The sequence below is a fragment of the Leptodactylus fuscus genome, chromosome 4 (genome assembly GCF_031893055.1).
Source record: "Leptodactylus fuscus isolate aLepFus1 chromosome 4, aLepFus1.hap2, whole genome shotgun sequence".
NCBI lineage: Eukaryota > Metazoa > Chordata > Amphibia > Anura > Leptodactylidae > Leptodactylus > Leptodactylus fuscus.
In genome coordinates this window covers 78,935,370-78,959,475 of record NC_134268.1, presented here as the reverse complement: position 1 = coordinate 78,959,475, position 24,106 = coordinate 78,935,370, and the positions used below count along the sequence as shown (strand labels likewise).

General features: G+C 38.6%; 1 protein-coding gene across 2 annotated transcripts in view; it reads right to left on the bottom strand.

Moving 5' to 3' along the window:
* The window catches only part of CDH7 (cadherin 7), a 234,339-nt gene that overhangs the window by 35,496 nt on the left and 174,737 nt on the right, over positions 1–24,106 (bottom strand). For both annotated transcript variants that reach the window (XM_075270715.1, XM_075270714.1), the window contains exons 3-6: positions 22,204–22,498; positions 21,067–21,186; positions 12,933–13,100; positions 6,672–6,859 (exon numbers count right to left, since the gene is read on the bottom strand). In XM_075270715.1, the coding sequence (XP_075126816.1) occupies positions 6,672–6,859; positions 12,933–13,100; positions 21,067–21,186; positions 22,204–22,498 (771 nt within the window). The remainder of the gene's footprint in view (positions 1–6,671; positions 6,860–12,932; positions 13,101–21,066; positions 21,187–22,203; positions 22,499–24,106) is intronic.

The window sequence follows — 24,106 nt, the reverse complement described above, 5'->3', positions numbered from 1 at the left end:
TATCACATGACCATGGAACATATATCACATGACCATGGATTGATTTTTATCCACTGCAAGTAAGAAGAATGAATGACAGCAAGCAGAGCACTAGAAAATCACAAGTAAATGATACAGAAAGTATATTGGAAAATTGAACAACTTTCCATTATACAAACAATAATATTTGTCTTTCAATATTGGTCTGAAACTGGACAACCCCTATAATGCCTAGAATCTGGTGAAGCTCTCCAACTAGAGCAGAATATTTCCATTTTCTGCTTCTATTTCTATACTATCTTTCTTTATAAGTATTTCCTCTTGTCAGATTAGCAGCCACAATTTTCAAACTCCACAATAGTAACCTCTGAAAGGGGCTATTAGAGTGGCGACATATGGTATACCTGGGGTGTGGTTATAGATGCATTCCCTCATTGGATGGCGGTGTTTTACTTCTGTGCAAGCAAAACTCCAACTGATTTCACATACATATCAGTACAGGCTGTGCAGTTTTTCTGTTACCCCACAGTCTATAAAGATAACCAGCTGAAATAAATTGCTCAGGAATGGCGGGGACTAGAGAAAACATACAATCTGGGCCTGAATCATTGGAGCAGCAACTGCTGAAGGATGAAAAGTTTTGGAGATGATGTCAGTGGTGAAAGGCCCTTTTTAAGCAGTCCATATTACATTAGCTGCTGTATATTATAAACCATGACTGACCATCTAAGGTTTATGGGCCCTCCATACTCTTTTAATAGCAGGTGTTGTAAGATATAAGGATCAGGTTGACCTATGAGCTAGCGTGTGTAAGGGGGTGTCAAGAAAGATAGCTATCAGCAAAACAATTGTTTTTGTGTGTATGGCCGACTGGATGACCAATTGGACCTGGTTTACTGCTTTACTGTTGTATTAAATAAGATATGTGCAAAGTTGTATTATACAACAGATATACAGATTTTATTATATAAGAGATATACATTACTGTATATCATGAGTCACTAGACAATTATTAAAATTAGTCATACGTAGCATCAAAATATGTCCCAACAAAATGAATAATTCATGTAATCCTATTATGTTTTTGCCATTATAGTTTGTCGTGACGTCTAGCACTTAAGCAAAACTGAATGTTTTACATTCTACACTATACGTAATGCTGAAATAGTTTAATCCTGTGAATTTTTGAATCCCCTAGGACACTTTGAGAATTCATTGCCTGAATCAATTTGAATGCAAAAATAAGAATATCCTACTCCATATTGATTGTGTGAATTATGTGTAAACACAGCTTGTTACTGATATAATACGACTGGAGATGATATTCGGTAGAGAAGGTCATCATTTTGATTTACAACCTAATCATTTTGTCACTCAAGTCAAGAATGACAAACAAACTCAAGAAACAACCTGGCCTTGTATGGTTTATGAACTGCAAAATTTACTTGGCTGCAATAATGTAAAGTTTTCTCGTCAACTGCAGTTGTTTGTAAATAAAGTTTAATGAAAGTGCCGTTTTTACTATGGCTAATACAAGGAAGCAATAACAGTAAATTGATAGCTCTTACAGCAATGTTCCTCTCAGGTTGTCAATTAAACATTAAATCTACTCCAAACAATAGGGTTTGTATTACCAGCGAGATTTCATCAGTCTACCGATACTTACATTATCTTCATAGCTGGGCGTAAATTAAAGCTTCAAAGTATAGATTTTTTTTGTTCGGAGTGTCAAAGTAAAGTATAACTTACAAACTACATTAGTGATAATAATTGATTAGATTGTAGAAACTAATTACAGGTGATATCTAGAGGGGAAAAATATTCTTATCCTATCATTCTGTTTAATCTACTGTGAAAAATTAATGTCTCAAATGCAAAATAGAAATGATCTTTAAAAAAACCTCTCTATTCCTATTGAGATTTAGCTGAAAGATGGAAAGGGGAGCACAGTGCATTCAATAATATGGCATAAGCAAAAATTATCCAATAGTCAAAATAATTCAGTAACAATACAAATTCTATGCATATTATCAAATAATATCAAATTAACTTTTCAAACTTTTGGAAAAATATAGAAAACAATATTAAGGTTGGGTTCACATCTGCGCCTCCACTTTCAGGTTTTTGTCTTCTGGCAGACAGTGTCCAGCCAAGAGCGCCTGTGAGTGTTTTCTGCTCTCCCCTGCGAAACAATTTTTTTAACCGGACACAAAGTCCTGTTTGTCAGGCTTTGTGTCCGGTTAAAAAAAAAAAAAAAAAAAAAAAAAAGGTTTCGCCAGAGAGAGCACATAACGCTCACGGTGCTCACGGCCGGACACTTTCCAAACCCATTCAAATGAATGAGTTTGAAAACTGACTGCAGGTTTCCGTCTCCTGTCCAGTTTCTCAGGCAGGAAATGGAAACCTGCAAAACGGAGATCGGGAGCTGGTGTGAACCTGCAATCAGCTGAACAAGTTTCTGCTCTGGCATAAAACTATTATCTTTTGTGAGCTCAATAAGAAAACCCTGCAGAATAAAGTAGGGGAAACTACTCTCATTATGACTCAAATCCCAACATTGTAAAATGAAAATACCTTATTCATCCACAGACAGAGGAGAGACTTTATAGGTCTAGCGAAATATCCAATAGATTTAAAAATGAGTGTTCCTCTGAATATAATCTGAGGCTTGACCCCTTTTCCCACGCACCTCGATAGAGGACATTCATGCTTTTCTATCTTCTGTATAACAGCCAGTTCTTCCAGATGAGCAACTCACACTTCTTAACACAGCAATTCTGTCCCTGATGTCCTGATTAATGAATATTATAAAATCTGCTCCATGTTTCAGTTAGTGTTTCTTACAGGTTCCATCCCAGAAGAAAATCAACAAGCCCTTATGTCACCCTCCCTAAGCCAAGGAAGCCCCCTGAGGTCTCCTAGAATTTTCATCCTATATCACTACTTATTGCAAATATTAAAGGGTACTCCCATCTAAAGGATTCTATCTATAATGCTAGTGTATGCAAATTCAAGGCTTTATTCTATATACATTGCTTTACAAATTGCTGCTTGTGTGATGTGTGGGATCATTCCTCTCATTGTTTACACATATTTGTCAAAACACCCATCCTATGTAATTTACATTTACTGTGCATATTATTTGATCTGCATTTACATTAGATATCTAGAAATGATAATAAATAATCTCTCATGGTAAAAGCAATGTTTATATCTAGTGAGTTGCTTCATATTGTCCTGTTCATCAAACAATCAAAGCCAACCTACCAGCTTGACGAAGAATACAGAAAGTGAAAAGAAGAGACAGCAGGCAAAATAGTGAGAGAGGGAGATGGCAATAGATATATGCTAAGACAGTTGACTTAAGTGTAGGACTCTTCCAAACTCTAATTTCTCTACTATTAACTGTATGGTAACTCAATTTATTTGGATGGAGAAAAAAGCCAGATTAGTGAAACAATTAATATGTAAACAGAAACTTGCAGAAGGGCTGGAGCTCTCAGATATCAAAGGCTATCAGATGACGAGGGGAAGTCTATTGGAATTTCAAATGCAGAAATAGAAGGGACTCTCCACTTAACACTAATGACTTTGACATTCTGGAATATTCCTTCCCAGCATCAATTATTCCCTCTCACTCAGACAATACTTAAATACTGGAAGGGATTTTACTCATTAGCCAATCCCTCTTGTCCATTTACGGTGGAGAAATTGCCTCCATCCCTTATTCAAATGGGTATACCCAAGCTAAATCTTGAGCCCTGGCTAGCCAGGGGTATCCTATCAACCATAGCTGATGTGCTATGTGCTAATGTGACTGGTAGATTTGACCCCCCCTGTTGGAGCGTCTTACAAGGATTTAGAAATTACATTTCCTAGCTTAATTAGACACCTCAGCAACAACACACTGTATGTAATACTATTGATAAATAACCAAGTTAAGATGTATATTTGCACAATTACAATAACTTTCACACGTCATACCCTTATAGATTAAGGGAACAAGATATAGGTATGCATTTCACTGCCCAATGGGAATCGGCTTTTACTTTCCTTCATAGAGCCTCAAGATGTAGTGCTGATGTTGAGTTGAGCATGAAAATCTCAGTCAGTATTCATTTGATATATCCCACCTCTTCAGCATCATGCTGGAGGAATTGTGGCTGTAGGGGGTCTTTATTGCATATTTTATAGGACTGCATGCTCATTACTACATACTGGAAAGAGGTGTATTTCTGCTGCTATCTGAAACAGTTAGCACTAGTATTTGTCCATCCCCAGCAGTTGCTCTTTTATTATTTAATGTACCTTAATTACTAATGTTGCTCTCACTTTGACAAGCAAGGTAGCTAGGTTATTGTTACATCGACAATGGAAGTCCATTCCCACAAAGGACTAAGTTGTAAAGACTATAAACTTCACTAATAATAATAGGTATTAGGATAATCTTGGCTGTTATGGTAAGATTGGGAATTGCATCAATAATATGTACGTGTAATAGCTTACTCATGTAATATGTTCACATGCATGCATACATACATGTATATATTCACCTGGGAGAATAGAGATCCATAATAAAGTTTTTGGAAGGCTATTTGGTCACATTGGGATACTTCTTGTATATTGAGAGGTCTCTAATACCTATCCTCCCCTACTCTCCCATGTTTTATGTTTTCTCCCCATCTATTGCTTTTCATGATTATTCATATACTGAATTATATCTGGATGCGGCAGCAAAAAACAGTCCCGTTTGACAGTCCCTGCAGAAAAATACGTACAGCGGATATGCTGTGATTTCCAAAACTGATGCGATTTTAGAAACGGCAGCATGTCAATTATGAATTCGTTCCAAAGTGAAATCCAGCAGGCTGCAGCTTCTTAAAATCCACAAAATTTATTTGAAAGTTTCCATTTAAAAATACACAATGAAATCCGTGTGGCACATACTCCTTAGGTACAGAGGAAGTATAGCTATACTTCCTCTGTACCTAAGGCGTATGTGCCACACAGATTTCATTGTGTATTTTTAAATGGAAACTTTCAAATAAATTTTGTGGATTTTAAGAAGCTGCAGCCTGCTGGATTTCACTTTGGAACGAATTCATGCTTGGAGCGCCAGATACCGAAGGGCTATATCCGTGCAGCATTGCAGATCTTACAAGGAATGTGAGTGTATTCCGGTTTTTGTCTATATAATTGAAGACATTTTCTATATTTGACCTGGACAATGGGCTGTACATTTTCCTTTTTCCCTCTCCCCTCTTGAATGCATGTCAATTATACCTACGGAATTGCTGGCAATTTATCTATAGGTATAATTGAAGCAGAAAGTCCACAGAGGAAACTTCTGCGGAATTTCTGTGAAACCACTGTGGGAAAAACAGCAATGTGTTTCTACCACAGTTTTTCCCACAGCGCTATTTTTGTTGTTGTGGCCCATATGTGGAGCGTAAGCAGGACATACATTGCAGCAGAGTAGTCACCATGGACTTGCTGGTGTTTCTCACACTGCAATGAAACAGTACCAGCATAATGGATGAGATTTCACCATCTCTTATCCATATTCTTCAAAATATGCAATACAATGTAACCTTTGATTCAAGTTTTGACCCAGCAGTGTGGCCATCCCTTTATTAGTATGCTATTACATCCATGTATACAAGCAGACTAATACAACATATAGAATCCATGTAGTGCACCCCTGGGAAGCGCTGGTTTACATGTTTCGGACTTACTGGTTTTCAAACTACCATGCTGACCTTACCTTGCATTATGAAGTTTTAGGCTGGAGCCCCATGTTTTCATTCTTTGAAGTGAATCCCATCCACGCATTTTATAAAAAATACACACAATGGACACACTGCGATTTGCAAAACCATTGCGGTTTTGCAAATCGTAGCATGTTAATTATACATATGGAAATGCTGGTGGTTTCCCTATAGCAATAACGGAAGCAGAAAGTCCGCAGATGAAACCTCTGTGGACTTTGTGAAATGCTGGAAAAAAAAATGATACAGTGCTTTTTTTTTGCAATGGCCCAATAGGTGAGGCCCAATAGGCCTTAGTGAGATTTTGTCTTTTGTGTATTTGTATTTGTGTATTGAGTATTTTTTATATACATTTTCTTAAAATTTTGCACAGTGCACTGTTATGCCCATGTACAGGGGTGTGGTTTATATGTGCCTTGGTATATGTGCTTCCTGTCCTGATAATAATACATGGTTAAGACTAAAGACCAGTAGGCCCGACACGCATAAACTGGCACTCCCCAGTGGTGCACTGCAAGGATTTTATATGTCTGTGTTAATCTGTTTCTATAAATGGATTTTAATAGTTTACTAATAAAATGATGGACTGGATTTCTGCTGTCTTTGGACTGTGCATTAGAGGTTGGACCCTATGCACACTTTCAGGGGAGCAAATGCTTTGCTTCTACACGTCAATTTATAAAGCAGATTAAAAACAGAGATTCTCCACAATTACTGTAGGTATGCCACTGGAAAATACATCCATTTGGCATGTCTGATGTTTGTGACTACAGTATAAATTTGGTATTGTCATAGTATCCCACTGCAGCTACAAGTCAGAAAGAAAAAGTAAGATTAAAAAAAATATATCACTTTAATAATACATAAGACTAACATGGTTCTCTATATGGCATCTCTGTTAAAACACAAAACTAGGAAAATTACCTTCTGAATTGCAACAATTCCTTCTTGTGTTTCTTTATCTACAGATATTTTAAAAATCCCTTCCCCATCACCATCGACAATCTTATATTCCATCTCTGCATTTTGTCCAATATCGGCATCTGCTGCTTTGATCCTTGCCACGGTTGAGCCAACAGGCAAGGATTCAGGCACATAATACTGTTCAGACTCTGGAGAAGGAAAGAGATAAATCATAAGTAAACATTTATACACATGTTAATGCCGCGTGACATGTAGAATCAGGATTCTGGAGATATGGGAATAATGCTTCTACTGAAAGAAGATCTCTCATTTCTAAAACTTAATTATTTTGTCTGGCCTTCGCAATGTCTTATATATTCCCTGTTTAAACAGGAAAAATATTCACTACATGAAAATATCATCAAGGATTTAGTTATAGAAAAAATATTCAGGTTTTCAGAACGCGAATTACCATTGAAAATAATGACAAATTCTAGAGTCATTGCAATATATATGAGGGATGTTCTTGAGAATAATAATAAAAAACTGTTGAAAAACCTTTGTATACTTACAATGCCAGCCACAATACCTGTTTGCCACCTACATCAATGACATGTCCCCTAGAGTAACATTATTATGGCACTGGCAGCAAAGCAACAGGAAGGCAACAGGCTTGGCAAGTAAATGTCTTTCTTTTTGCCAAAAATAGGTTCAAAACCAATTTTCAGGACATGGAGTTTATATATATATATACTTTTTTTTTTTTTTTTTTAAGACTCAATAAAAACACTTAAAAGGTCATCTATTTTTCCCATATCCTGAGACCAAAAACATTTTTATTTTTCTGTTCTTGGAGCTGTGCGAGGGTTTGGTTTTGTTGGGCAAGCTGTATTTTTGTATCATGTTTGGATACATATGAATTTTTGATGACTTTTAAGTAGGTTTTTGGGTGGCTGTAGAAACAAACATGCAATTCTGACATTTGTGTAACTTGGATTTTTTTTGTACAGTTTTTACTATATAGGGAAAATAACTTGATAAATTTATAGTTTTGGTTGATACAAGTGGTGATATCAAACATGTGCATGTCTTAATTTTTAAGCCATAAAAAGGGAAAAGGCATTTTTTCACTTAATCTCACCATGGGACTTAGCTGTGTGGTCATTTCATAATTTTTCATTTCAGCCTATTATGCCTGTAAGTGAAAATTGACAGGCATCCTCTTAGGTTCAATAGAAGTTCCAAAGACAAAATACCTTGGGCCTTTATTAATGCCACAGATACCCATTGCAGGATGGCAATGGGGTACTAGAAGGAACTCCCTACCTTTGTCTGGTCATTTAAGTGCCATAGTCGCTACCAACCGTGTCTCCTAATAAGGTGAACAAATGATATCAGAGCTTCAATTCTGTCTATGGCGCAGAATCTGTTACTTCTGACACCTGCTTCTGATGGCACAGTTTTAGTTCCTTTGTATTGAAATCTATCCACCAGGGCTAAAAAATTATAGCGCTGGCTGGCAAGGGGTTTGTTAAACCCTATATTGTTTACTGACAGTGTATGGATATCCGGTGGTGAAGGCACAGGTGCAGGAGATTAGTTTGGCCATAACATGAAACTTTTAGAAATGTGTTTTAGAATGTTACAAGATGCATTTCTATAGCACAGGATACAATGCCGAACATTATAAAAATGCTATGTAAGAGCTGTCATTAAATACCAAACAGTACCTACTTTTCTAATTATTTCAGTTGTTAGGAATTGAATAGTCTTCATAAAATCTAGTGCTTCAGCACACTTTCTAGCACTGCATTAACATTAATTTCCATCCATATTTTAATATTCTATGCTCTCATTGTTAGCACTGTCTCTTTTATTTCCAATCCTTGCAAGTGTGCGCTTTATCAAGGATTATTTCAAAAGCATATGCAGACTTCAGTATTTTCATCTTGACCTTTCAGTGACAGCTAAGTCCATTATCCATTCTAACAAAAAAATGTATCCAACAATAGCATACCAAGGCTAAATTGTAACTTCTCACAGATGTATCTGCCCTTATCTTTGCTCAGATTGGTTAAGAACTGTGATTTCTAATGCACCAAACTCAACACAATATTGTGACATACTAGCAAAACCCTTGGCCTATAACTATTGGGTTGCCACGCTTAGATACGTATTGATGGAAGCCACATGATGGAGAATCATGATTTTTCTTCTTCAAATCTGGTCATCTCATGACATCTCAGACATATATTGAGCCAAGAGGAAAGTTTAAAGGGGTTGTCCCATCACAAGGATCCTATCTATACTGCTTGTTAATATGGATGTAAGACTTTTCCTAAATACATTGCTTCAGCAAAACTGCTTTGTTTGTCCACTATCTTACTTTATTCAATTCTTTGTGGCCACAGCCCTGACTTAGCTGCTCATGAGTCAAGTGATTGCTCTCAGGGGGGAGGGAGGAGGGGCTAAGTGCAGGGAGTGAGCCTGTGTATCTAGCTATTCCTGTGTCTACTCCACGTGACCTAGGCCCTGCTCTCAGATAGAGGAGAGGAGCTGCTTTCATTTCTTCTGTTCTCCCAGTTATCAGGCTAACTAATACAATTGTGTTCATTATGGCAGAGACAGGCAGTCTCTGTATGTAACACAGAATGGAGTTGCTGCTGCTTGTACTTCATAGTCCAATGTGGGTGGGCGGAGCTACACGCTAATATGGGTGCGGAGCTAAACGGCAGGTTGCATGTGAAACCCTGCCCACTAAATGATGCAAGAAACCAGGAAGAAAGAAGATTTTACAGCAGTAAAGACTGATGAGTATGTGAGGTGGGAATACCCCTTTAAGAAGGACACAAACTACATTTTTAGATCTTGCGGACATGTGAAATAGTTTATGCCCCTACAATGCATTTCCTTCTTGATTTTCATCAGTTAGTCTTATTGTTTAGGGTTTATAAGTAGAGATGAGCGAGTAGTACTCGATCGAGTAGGTATTTGATCGAATACTACGGTATTCGAAATACTCGTACTCGATCGAGTACCACCCGCTGTTCAAATGTAAAAATTTGATGCAGAACCAGCATTGATTGGCTGAATGCTATACAGTCGGCCAATCAACGCTGGTTCTTCTCCTACCTTTAGAAGTATTCTCCGTGCAGCTTCCCCGCAGCGTCTTCCGGCTCTTCATTCACTCTGCCAGGCATTGGGCCTGTGCAGAGCCAACTGCGCATGTCCGCTTGTAGTGCGGGCATGCGCAGTCGGCTCTGCCCAGGCCCGAGGCCTGGCCGAGTGAATGAAGAGCCGGAAGACGCCGTGGGGATGCTGCAAGAAGAAGACTGCTCGGAGGATCCAGCCCGACCCTCACTCATGGACTTGGTAAGTTTAATTTGATCGAACGTTGCCTACCCCTGAAACGAGCATTTTCCCCCCATAGACTATAATAGGCTTCGATATTCGATTAGAGTAGTCGAATATTGAGGGGCTACTCGAAACGAATATCGAACCTCGGACATTTTACTGTTCGCTCATCTCTATTTATCAGTAAAGAGATATGAAATGATTCCAAAGAAAGAGTTAAAATTCTGCATCGAAGATACAGTAGCTGACAATACACATTAGAATACATAGCAGGGAAAATCACAAGCAAGTTCATCAAGGTGTTGAGTGGCATGGTAATGAAGGTAATCCAAGACACCTGTACATATGTTATTAAAATTATTCTTGCTACTTTTCCATAAAAGTAAATGCTTTTTGTTTACAAAGATTATGTTTTTCACTTGACTGAAAATTTATTCATCAAATCTAGTTTTAAGATGCAAAAGTTCCCAAGGTGGCCCAACTTTTACTTAAGCAGGAGAGGCAGTTTCACAAAGCATAACATATCAAGGAGTTACATTTTATATCACAATTACATCCTGCCTCTCCATCATGTGACCCTCCAGTCCTTCTCTGGCAATATTAGTGATGACACTTAAAACATTCTGAGAAGTCATTGTACACACTTCTTAATCATTGAATTCTGATGCCACCTTCAGTCTCCTTGCCACAGATAGAGAGAATCAAGCACCCAGGCAAGCAGTCTGCCATTACAAACATTTGTTGTTTTAAAGAACTTCAATTTGGTAAAGTAATAGGATGCCACAAGTTAGTTTGTGAACTTCTGTTACTCCTATAAATACCACAATCAACTTTTGTGCCAGTTAGGTTTAGAGTTTATGTTCTTTGACTCTAGTAGGGGACCCAAAAAAACAGAAACCCTTTAAGTTTAGGCTGGGTTCACTCTACCGCTGCTCTCCGCCCCAGGGTTTCTGTCATAAACCCTGAAGAAACTGTACAGGGTTTGAATGGGTTTTTAAAGGTGACCGCCAGTGTCTGTATGCGGCCTCTCCGCCTGGAAACCATTTTTTTTTTTTTTTTTCATGGACACAAAGTCCTACATGCAAAAAAACAAACAAACAAAAAAAAAAACGGTTTCCAGGCTGTATACGGACACCGACGTTCACCTTTAAAAACTCATTCAAATGTATGGGTTTTAAAGCTGACTGCCGGCAAGCCGTCCCCTCTCCAGTTTCTCCGGGATTTATGACATAAATTCCGGGGTAGACAGCGGCAGTAGTGTGAACCCAGCCTTAGAAAAAACTAGAATGGGATTCCGCCAGGTTTGCACACAGTATCTGTCGATTTAATTCTGAAATCAGCAGACAGAAATCGGCAGGGGGTCGCTCCCCCTGTGGGCACTACATTGTGGTGGTGGTGGTCATTGTGCGGTGCCATACTCAGTAGAATAGGGACCCACTATACAGAGGTCGCAGTTAAGTGGTCAGTGGACATATGCACCATGATCAATATGTATACTATAAAACTCTTGTTGATTTTTGTAGATTTTTTGGAAAACGATTAGATCAATGTATAAGATTGGGATGTGCGGTCCATATATTTTTTTCTCCATAAGTATAAAATAATATATATTTGCACCTTGCCCTTCATTTAAGTTGCAAGCTGAGAAGACTTTTCAACATCTGAAATGTCTGTTCATCTATTTCTTTGTCTTTCAGGGCCTTGCTATTTTTACCTTATCTGACAGACTTGCAGATGTGTAAGCCTTTTATTGATCATTACACAGAACCATTTGTGCAAGAAGTTGCTTAGCGAACATCATTTTCTTCACTTCTTAGCTTCAAAATTGAATCCCTTCCCTTTCTCTATTAAGTTCACAATATTGCTTTAAATTATATTTTAATGGACATATCTAAAATGTATAGAACATCTTTATACTTCCCATGAACATGTTATGCTGTTAATACTGAATCACAACTTTTATAAGGTTCTTTAATTCTTAAGTCATTTTCTTAGAAAACAAATATTTACAAAGTCAAACCACATTATATCTTCTAGATTTTCATTCTCCCACCCCTTAGGCTGGACTTACACGACCGTAATGATTCTACGGTCCGCATGTTGCTGATCAGCAACACTAGTTGCTGATTGGCAACATACACTCCACAGATGTCCGTGTCCTGCCGCACTCGCTCATAGAGTTCTATGGGCGAGTCTGTGCAGTGCCGCAATTCACGGGCATTACAGACATACTCTATAAATTGCAGACCACGGTTGCGGCCCGGCCACACCACAGATAAAATATCCGGTGGTGTAAGAGGCTGCATTGAGTATAATGTGTCCGAAAATGGTCCGCAATTGAAAACCCTCAATTGTGGACCATTTGCGGACTTACATTACGGTAGTGTAAGACCAGCCTTAGAATTAGAATATAGGTTGCAAATAGACATGGGTTCAATTGTTATATAAAGTACACTGATATAATCTAAGAAAGTGATACCCACTGTTTGCCAAGACTTTTGTTCGGCACCCCCCCCCCCCAACTACCATCCTTAGACTTATTTGAAAAAAATATCCCCATGTTCTGCTTTTCAGCTGTATTCTGCCTCTATTCTGTTCCTAAAACTAATAATTTCAAGTTCCATTCTGCCAGTTGCGTTTTCTTAGATGCAGCTTTGCAATGGTTTTACTAGCATATCAAAAAAATTGTACTGAATAAGTTGTATGAAAGACGGAAGTCTATTACCAATTTCAAGCTACTGTCAGTTAATAACATCCGTCTATTCAAACAAGATTGTCTGCATTCTCTAAAAAAAAAAAAAAAAAGCGAAAAACCTACATTCAAAGTAGTCAGCCCTAATTTTCAACATGTTACAGACCAAGCATTTTACTAAGAAAAAAATATTTTCGATTTAATTCACATCAACCAGACACATTACAGAAACTTACTGCGAGGAAACCTTGGAGGGTTGTCATTGACATCTGTAAGCGTGACTGTGACAGAGGTTGTGCCCGACAATCCTCCCATTAGTCCAACCATATCTTTTGCTTGTATTACTAGAAGATATTGGTCTTTGGCTTCTCTGTCCATGTTAGGTAAGGCTGTTCGAATAATACCTGTAAAAAAAAAAAACGACCAAAATAAATGTATAAAATGATCCATAAGAACAAACATTATGATACGTACATAATAAAACATGTTGCTAGAACTAATACAACCTTCAGCAATGTATTATACTCATTGTTTACTTGACCATTTTAAGTGAAAGGTTCTAAAACCTTGGGAGGGTTATTTGTAAAAAATTTGTTGTAGCTTGTTTTTATTCCCTGATTTTTGGAATTTTAAAAGTAAAAAAAAAAAAAAAAAAAAAAAATTAATCATCTAGATTTTTTTTATAGTTGACATACACATGAGTTTCCTACAGTTTTACGATCATTAGATCTCTTCATCAATTGAAAGGGGTTTTCCCATTTCTATGTTTCAGCAGCTTTACCTGCTGTCTCTTCTTCTCACTTCCTATATACTTCATCAAATGGTTCCCCCCAACTTGCTGAACAGGACACTGAAATTTTACAATATTGACTTTGTCTTTACAAAGAGAGATTTATGAAATCTAATATAAATGCAGATCAAGTGATATGCACGGTAAATGCATATTACATTACACAGATTTGTATAGAACACTCACTATGCTTCTTTGTGTTTACACAGAGAGATAACAAACAAGGCAATTAGCTGAACTGATTGTCCTGTGGCAGAGCTGTAAATAACAATGAGAACTGTCACCCCCCCCCCTCCCCAGAGAACAGTGACTGGCATCATCTTTCCTGCTTATCAAACAGGCCCAGCTCCATGGAAACAGTGTATAAACAATGGGGGGGGGTAATTTCAAATAAAAGGCATACAAAGCAGCATTGGTAAAGTGATGTATTTAGGAAAAACTCAATTTACATAAGATAGCAATATAGAGAGGATCCTTGAGATGGAAATACCCCTTTAAACTAAAACTGACCCTCATAACAATCAGCTTAAAAATATGTCATGAGTTTTGCTAAGCATTTTTTTTCAATGTTGGGGGCAACATATTTTTGAAAAATATATTTCTACAATTCCAATGATTTCCTGATTATTTTTATTGTGATGTGCCCCATACCACAGTCCTCCTGGAAGCAATACTTGGGTGGAAGAATATTGAACTGTAGCATGCAATGCCAATTGACACATTTTTTGAGAATACATTGAGAATGCCTGTGTAGAATTTTTGAGAAGAAAAACTCCATGATGTATATTACTATATAAAGTAATTGAACACAGAGTCAAAGTTTGGCCATTAGCAATCTATGGGCACCACTCAATGGGATAGGATCAGTTCACATCTGCATTCGGGGATTCTGTTCCCTTCTCTGCATAAAAACTGTGAAGAGAAAAGGGCTGTAAGCAGTCCTGGGGATGTGAAACAAACCTTAGCATTACAATGTGACTAATACTGATTTAATAACTGTAAAGTATTTCTCATGTTCTCAGATCCAAACCCCGAAGTTCTTAAGAGTTCTGATCGAATTACATGCTTAGCAGAAAATCTAAGTATTTCCTTCAATAATAACTGCATTGTCTTGGATTGTATGGTGTACATAATTTGAGAACTGTATAACACTGTATCAGAGTAGATTTATTTCTAGACTTTATTGTTTTTGTCTTCCTCTATATAATTGCTCTCATATTTAGAATTGTTGATTTCTGACACTTTGTCTTCTGGGATTTTGTCGGTCAAACGTATTGATGGCTTACCCTTAGGTTTGTCCATCAATAATTGATCAGATGGGGTCCAACACTTGGAGCCCCTATAGATCAACAAGTTGAAGTGGCAGAAATGTTTGTATGTGTTCTGCAAGTTCTTAAATTAAAGCCATTCCCGGAAACATACAATGCACATGGACTATGCTTGGTATTGCAGCTCAGTCCCCTACAATTCAATGGGAATAAGCTGCTGCTGTACTCAGTGATTATTGAATGTGCTGTCATGTGCAGAGGGAAGAGGGTGTAAAGCTCATTAGTGTGGCGGCCTCTTCAACCTCCTGTACTGGACACCCACAGACAACATATTGATGACCTATCCTAAGGACAGACCATCAATATATAAGTCCCGGAAAACACCTTTAATAATAATAACTTCTGAGCTGACTTGAATAATTATTACGGAGTAACTTGAATTATTATTTCACATATGTTCATACAACCTATCATAGTGACTTCTGATCTTTTACTGCAAAGACTGCATTTTATTTGCGAGGTTGGCTCACATTTGAAGAGACACAGGCATTTCTATATACCTCATGTGTATTCTGTACAGCCAGGACCTTTGCACGCTAACAGGAAAGTACACAAGCTCCCTTGAGAACTAACAAGCGATACTTAGAAGGAGAAAGTTTCTTTTAGACAAATTGTATGACAGAGTCGTTGGAAAACTTTATCACAGCCCTCTATGATATCAGATGTTTATCTCAGTAGAGACATTCCTAAAATATAAACCCTGGAGGTTAACAGAATTACAATAATTGAAGATAAGATGAATTTCAAGATATTCTCAACCTTGCTTAGGCACAGTGTGAATTTATATCTACCTAAATAATCTTCATTTTCACTGAAAAATAAAATATATAATATAAGATACATAAAAGTTATTCCACTTTTGGTCATATACAATGAACAGTTTTCATTGTGGTAGAGTGAAATGTATACACACTTGGAGCACAATTTAATGCATTTGATTGATTTTTATTTTTGTTTTAGGTAATGAATCCCATTTGGCCTAAGCTATGATAAATCACTTTAAATAGGCAATATTGATAATTTCTACCCTGGGTATTGTTTGTTCTTGATGTGATTAATTTTACTTTATGCTTGTGAAGTGAACTGTGTCACTGCAGAATGGAAGCGTGTGAATGAGAAATGCAAATGAAATCTTCTCTACTGTATGTAAGAATTCTATGATATGCTAAATGGACAAGGGAAAAATGACTCTGGATATGACAAACTGCAAATCAGTGACTTTTTAAAAGCATTGCTATTACATAATTACCATATTTTAATCAAATAGAAAGCCAATTAAAAACAAAAAAATCTCAGAAATACATATACAATATTAGACTCTTAGGTCCAACTAAAATGAAAAGGACATCATGATCCTTTAAAAATATATTGTGATATGGTTTGCCTATAGGGAACATTATATTTGCAATAGCTACCAAATATATATATATATATATATATATATATATATATATATATATATATATATGAGACTTAGGGTGCTGTACATTAAAATGTTTGAAGGGATTCTACCATTAAAACAACTTTTTTTCTAATTACCACGTCGGAATAGCTTTAAGAAAGGCTATTCGTCTCCTACCTTTAGATGTGGTCTCCGTTGCACCGTTCCTTAGAAATACTGGTACTGGTATGCTAATGAGGTCTCGGCAGCAATGGGGGCATCCTTTTTCTTCATCTGCCTCCTCCCCTTGTCTGTCGTCTTCTTTCTTCATCATGTCTGGCGCCTGTGCAGTCGGCTCTGACAGCAGAGACCCTGATAGAGCCAACTGTGCATGCGCAGTAAGGTCTGTACAGCCCTCCGACGCCTGGATGAGTTCACTCGCGCATCGGAGGGCTGTACGGACCTTACTGAGCTTGCGCAGTCGGCTCTAACAGGGTCTCTGCTGTCAGAGCCGACTGCGCAGGCATCAGACATGACAAAAAAAGAAGACGACAGACAAGGGAAGGAGGCAGATGAAGAAGAAGGACGCTCCCATTGCTGCCGAGACCTCATTAGCATACCGGTAAGTACCAGTATTTCTAAGGAACGGCACGACAGAGACCACATCTAAACGTAGGAGATGAATAGCCTTTCTTAAGGCTATTCCGACGTGGTAATTAGAAAAAAACTTGTTTTAATGGTAGAATCCCTTTAACTTCTTTTACTAAAGCATACATCCATGTTTACTCTCTTATATCCTTCCTATTGCTAACCTAAATACAGTAGATGCAAACGACAGATGGAGGGAATATCAGAATAAAAAATGTACAAATGACCTCTAACAAAAGATACTGTTTTGTGATAGAGCGCTAGGGTCCTGGCATGAGTATGGTATAAATAATCTCACAGGGCATTTCTATTCCATGATCACAGGGGAATCGTCTTTTGTTCCCTCTTGTATATTGTTAACTACAGAAATGAAATGTTTCTCTAATCTATGTCATTAGAATCAGACAGCGGCTGTGTATGACATGGGCATTGTACGGGCGTATTAGGCGTATTCACAGATCAGAAAGGATATCTTGTCTCCATAGGTTCACAATATTCACTGAAGAAAGTGGATTGGAGACATTGATACAAAGTCTAAAACTTTACTTTTGAAAAAATATATAAAATGTAGAAAGAAACAAAAACTAGAAGGGCAAAACAAAAAACAACATATTCCACTAATACCGCCTGATCACAACAGTGTATAATAGGTATGTATGGGTCCAACCTGCCGGCATCAGAGCGGTCCTGCTGCCACCACACATCGATAATGCGTTAAAAACAGTGTTTTTCACTGCTATTTTCTCCTACTTTAAGAGCCCCTGATGAATCTAATAGAGGAAACGCATAGGACTAACCAGTTTAGTCAGTTATATATGTCAATTGCTGTGCAGAGGTGGCTTATACCCATTTGTATTGGGCTTTGTTTCCTTTCATAGTCCTGTTGGTGTGCCATTAGGCCAGTAGCACAGGACAGGAGAGGATACATTGTTCCTACAAGAACATATCACAATATATGGGTTACCATCTCAGAGGTCAGAACCGGTGAGAACATTTGGCTGAGGGAGTCCAAGCAGTTTTAGGAGGAGAACTACTATTATCACCTCTCAGACATAGGCTCGACCCATACATGCCTCTTATACCCTGTTCTGACCAGGCGCTATTAGTGGAATATTTTGCTTTTCTTTTCTACATTGTTTTTAATACTTTTTCAATAAAAGTTACGTTTTATATGTTGTATCAATGTCTCCCATCAGCTTTCTTCATACTAAGATCAGTATCAGTGTGAAGAATAGTATACTGCAGGTTCTCTGCCTATGATGTATTATTTTAGCAGTTTTTAGATTTTTTTGAAAGTATCTTTTTATGTAAATTCTTTATATTCAATGAAAACTCATTGACATGACCATTCAAAAATGTATTAAAAGGTGGTTTTCTAGGGGGTGTTTAAAAAAAAAAAAAAGTTGCTATTATGGAAAACTGAAAATCCTGTGAAGTCCTCCATGCTGTTGTGAGTGAGCTGCAATCATCTCACCCCCATGCTCTGCTCCTAGTGTCTGGAGACTTCAACCATGTCTCAGCATCCACTCTACCAGGCTTCACACAGTATGTAACCTGCCATACAAGAGACAACAAGACGCTGGACTTGCTCTTTGCCAATGTAAGGGATGCATATAACTCATCTGCCCTACCACCCCTAGGCAGATCAGATCACAACCTGGTACATCTGCGACCCACATACATTCCACTGGTGCGCAGAGAACCGGCGGTTACCCGTACCGTGAAGATTTGGTCAGAGGGAAGTGTCGAGTCTCTAAGGGACTGCTTTGATATAACTTTATGGGAAGTGTTTCAAGACTCATTTCCAGAGGACATTGAGGGACTCACACATTGCATAACGGACTACATTAATTTCTGTGTGGACAGCACGGTACCAACTAGGAAGGTGAGGTGTTTCTCCAATAACAAACCATGGATTAACTCTGAGATTAAAACTCTCCTCAAGCAAAAAAAGAGAATTTTTAGGTCTGGGGACAAAGATGGCCTGGGGGCGGTTCAGAAACAGCTGAGACAATTGATCAGGGAAGGGAAAGCCAACTACAGACGGAAGATGGAGCTACAGATGGGGGAGGGTAGAATCTCTGAGGTGTGGGACAGCCTTAAGGCAATTTCAGGACACAAGGAAAAGACAGGGCACCGAACAGTAGGGGACAGGAAGTGGCTTAATGAGCTTAATCTATTCTTCAATAGATTCGACTCCAAGCAAATGCTCCCTCCACCAGCATGTCAGCCAACCGCCCTCCCCTCACACACCAAGACCCAACCCCCACCGACCTGCGGTCAACTGCAATCTGACTATCTGATCCTGCAGGAGTCTCAGGTGTGTAAGGAAATGAAGAACATTAGAGCGAACAAAGCGGGGGGACCAGATGGTATAAGCGCAAGAGTTCTTAAAATGTGCAGTGACCAGCTGTGTGGTATTATAACGCACATGTACAATATGAGCCTGAAGCTGGGGGTGGTACCTCAACTGTGGAAAACATCTTGCGTGGTACCAGTCCCAAAGAAACCCAACCCGATGGGCTACAATGACTACCGACCTGTAGCACTGACATCCCACCTGATGAAGGTCCTAGAGAGACTGGTCCTGACACACCTACGCCCCCTAGTGAGCTTCGCTCTGGACCCCCTCCAGTTTGCCTACCGGCCAGGCATTGGGGTAGATGATGCCATCATCCACCTTCTTCATAGAGCTCTCTCTCACCTGGAGAAACCCGGGAACACTGTGAGAATAATGTTCTTTGATTTCTCCAGTGCGTTCAACACCATTCAGCCAGGGCTACTGAGGGAGAAGCTGAACCTTGGTGGTGTGGACCATCACCTGTCCAACTGGATCCTAGACTACCTGACAAACCGCCCTCAGTATGTGAGAGCCCAGGACTGTGTGTCTGACACTGTGATCTGTAGTACGGGGGCACCTCAAGGTACAGTTCTTGCCCCATTCCTCTTCACACTGTACACTGCTGACTTCAGGCACAACTCATCCAGCTGTTACTTACAGAAGTACTCCGATGACTCTGCTATAGTCGGTCTTATCACTGATGGCGATGATAGGGAATACAGAGACTTAAACCGGGATTTTGTTGAATGGTGCCAGCAGAACCAGCTCAGGATTAATGCTGGGAAGACCAAGGAGATGGTGGTGGACTTTAGTAAACGGAGAGGAGATCCAAGGAACATGTATTGAGATAGTCAGGACCTATAAGTACCTGGGTGTGCTCCTCAATAATAAACTAGACTGGGCTGATCACCTGGAGGCGCTGCACAGAAAGGGCCACAGCAGACTCTACCTGCTCAGGAGGCTGAGGGCCTTCGGAGTCCGGGGGACACTTCTTAGGGCCTTCTTCAACTCTGTGGTTGCCTCAGCCATCTTTTTCGGTGTGGCCTGCTGGGGAAGCAGTATATCAACCAGGGACAGAAATAGACTTGACAGGCTGATCAGGAGGGCCAGCTCTGTCCTGGGGAGCCCCTTGGACCCAGTACAGGTGGTGGGTGACAGAAGGATACTGTCTGTGGTGACCTCCATGCGGGAGAACAAATCCCACCCCATGTATGGGACCCTGATGGGACTTGGCAGCACTGTAAGCGACCGTCTGCTTCACCCCAAGTGTGAGAAGGAGCGCTATCGCAGGTCCTTCCTTCCAACCGCGACCAGGCTGTATAATCTACATCAGACCAAACGAAGAGCTCTCCGCACAGAGAACTAATGATTATGAGGATGACCATGAGGTCTTCCTCTTTCTCTTCTGTTTTTCCTTAGCTGCCATGGACTCCTAGTATATCTTCTCTTCTCAGCTTATCTGTGTCTACGTCTGTAACATATTACTCTGTATTATCCTGCATCTGTATTACTATGCTGCTGTAACACGCTGAAATTTCCCCAAGGTGGGACTATTAAAGGATTATATTATCTTATCTTATCTTAAGATAATGTGGCCTGGGTAAGGGGCTGATTTTCTGAGAGAGTTGGCCTTTTGGAGAGGTTCCACTGTTATATTTTGTATTTTATGTATAGTTTGTATCATTGCAGTGGCATGGCTTTCATGGTAATGGATCTGAGCCAATTACTGCCCATACTAAAAGGTTATTTACTCTCAGACAATGTCCTTACAGAATAGTACAGTGGATTAATGAATTGGATACCTTTATCAACTAGGTCCAGGAATGGGTTATTTATGCACAAGTCTAATGTCTTTCATAGGATAAACATCACTATTGCTTACCTGTCTTTGGCTCCACAGAAAAGTACGGCTGACCTTGAAGAATGCTATAGACAACTCGAGCACTATTTCCATAAGTAGGATCATCGGCGTCTGTTGCAGTTACTTGCATCACTGATGTTCCTTAATAAAATGGTATTGGCTTTCAGTTAAGCAGATTTCAACCTACAGCAGTACATTGTGAAACATTTATCATATTGTAATTCTAGAAAACATTACTGGCAGATGTACATGTTATTTGTTCATTTAGGTACTGTACATGAACCAATATAAATCACCGTTTAAAACCAATTAAATCACTTTAATTATTTACAAAACGAATTCAACCATAACCCGTATTGTAATTCTGAGCTTAGCTTGAAATACATGTTTCAGAAAGTGAGATTAAAATGAAATGGAATACGGAGATTTTGTGCTCTAGATATTCATGAGAAGCAGGCTGTTAATTCATTAATTTCTAGCTATATCACTAAGCTATATGCCTTTAATAATGTATCTCGTTTCCACTAAATGTGCTTCTGGTAAAGTTTTATTTCTATGAATACAAAATGGTTCCCTCCAAAATACATATGCATGAGAAGAGGTGCATATTAATCACATTTTAATAGTACATATTCATGAGTCTATAAAAGAAAGCAACTTGAACATAGGAAACAAAATAAATTTAGCATACAAATTGTATTATGCCTATATTTATGGAACAAGAACTGTATGCCTAATGCAGTACACATTAATTTCTTAAAATATACACTGCTAACATTACCTCTAAGCTGGCAATACATAGAGCTGAACTTCACAGGACTGGCTTTAACCGCGAGCAGTGCTTGCATACCAGTGTATGTCTGAATATGGTATTAGTAGAACGGGGAACACTGACTAGGAAAGGTGTAGTGTGGGATTGTCAGGGGTTTATTGGACAAGTCATAGCCTTGTCCAATCAGATTTTCTTTGACAGCTTCATGCTGCTTAGTTTGTACATACAATTCTCTGGGGGAAGTATGTCTAGTGAACCAGTCAATGCCTGGGAGGTCTGCAGTATTGCTTGTTATGGGAGGAAAGGTGAAAAACAAAAGATATTAGCAAAAGAAGAGCAAGAAAACTTTTAGCGTATTAGATGTTAGAATATTTTCTCTTTCTTACCGACAGGGGACATTTCGGGGATACCAGCAGTGTAGGGTCCATCCAGAAATTTTGGCTCATTGTCATTTATATCTTGTACTTTAATGACAAATTCAGATTCGGGCTCCACTGGTTTATTTGTTTGCCTGTCGATAGCTTGTGCCCGTAACGTATAGTAGGCTTGTTCTTCTCGGTCCAACCTCTTTGAGGCATGAATGTCCCCAGTATTTTCATCAATATTGAAAATGGAACCAGCCCCTTCACCCGTCAAAACATATTTGATGCTGTTTTCTCCGGTGTCCACATCAGAGTGAAGCTGTTGGAAAATAGGAAAGGATTGTGAAGTTAAAAAGGCTGAGTGACATGGAGAAAATCAAGAAATATCCATTGCCTCCTAGAGAATACAGGAATTGTCATTGTTTTGAAAATGATCTGAAAAAGTTTCTTGTTCACTGAAAAATATGATGAAGATCTGTCAAATGCTTTGGGAAACAAACCAATTTTTATACCTCCCAATAAACAATTTGGATGCACTCTGTATTTCACACTGTGCTGAAAATCACATTCATACCGCAGAGTTTAAAGCACTGTCACATTCATTGTGTAGGAAAATATGACTTGTAAATACTTTAGAATTTATTTTCTCTAGTGCGCTGGGTCACTGCCGAGCATCTACGATAAAGTTATCTTGGCTGATTTTTTATACAAATTGGCAATGTTTTCATGTATATTGCAAAATATTTAGCATATTCTGTTCTGCATATTTTCAGCCTAATAATATTTGTAACTATAAGTGTTAAATTCCACTGCCAAACTGAGAGGGCTGAGAAAACTGAAAATGTATGGATTGGACTGGTCCTATATTCTATTTATTATATTATTTATATTTACTATACAGGGTGTCCGGAAAGTAAGTACACAAAATGAAAGGGTGGACTTTAGCCGGTATATGAAGTTGTTTTTTTTTTATTAATGAACATGTGAATGGAAACGCACCGTTGTGGAGCTGCAGGTAGACCGAGATGTGAAAGGAGAAACGAAGAAGAGAAAGCACTTTAATGGGAAATCCGGGTTCCGCACTGATTAAGGACTGCCCATGTGATCAGGTGCCTGAAATGTTTTGCACTCATGAAGCTGGCGGTCAGTGGTGACGAATGTACATTGATTCGGCAGACGATGGTTAGGGAACCTCTCTGCATAAATCCTCCTTGCCGCGTTAAGGTTTCCATCTGTGGCACCATAGGCCAGATGCATGTCTGCTCGCTCCATCCATGTGAATCGATGCATGGCTTATGTCAACAAAATGCCTGAAAGTGAATACGCTTACATTCACTGTGTTGGTCTACCTGCAGAGCCCCAGTGGTGCATATCCGGTTACATGTTAATTAATAAAAAAAAACTGCTTCATATATCATTTTGTGTACTTACTTTCAGGACACCCTGTATTATATTTATATTTATTTATTATTTATTTATACAATTATATAGAATCATATGGTATTTTTTGCTTTTATCTTTCATTTAAGTTAGGATACGTTCACACCACTGTTATGACGTCCACTACATGTCCACTTCTATGTCCTATGATGGATATGATAAACCTACTTTATTGGGAGTAGAGTGATTAATGCAGAAAATCATTTGTAGCCTTATAGTGTTCATTTGTATACACGTGTAGTATTTCCAATTTTAGTAACATTTGTATCTTTGATTTGGAACAAATCATAAATTGTCGATCAAAATTTTACACAAATCCTCCATTTTTTTTTTATTACCCACACTTGTTCTAAAAATATGGACAACCCCTACTGACAATTTTAGAGCTGTCCATTTTCCACTACCCAGTCACTGATTTAGTCAACACATATTCTCCAAAGGGAATAGAGCAGTAGTTGGATGACATCTTACTCTATTCTCCGTTTCT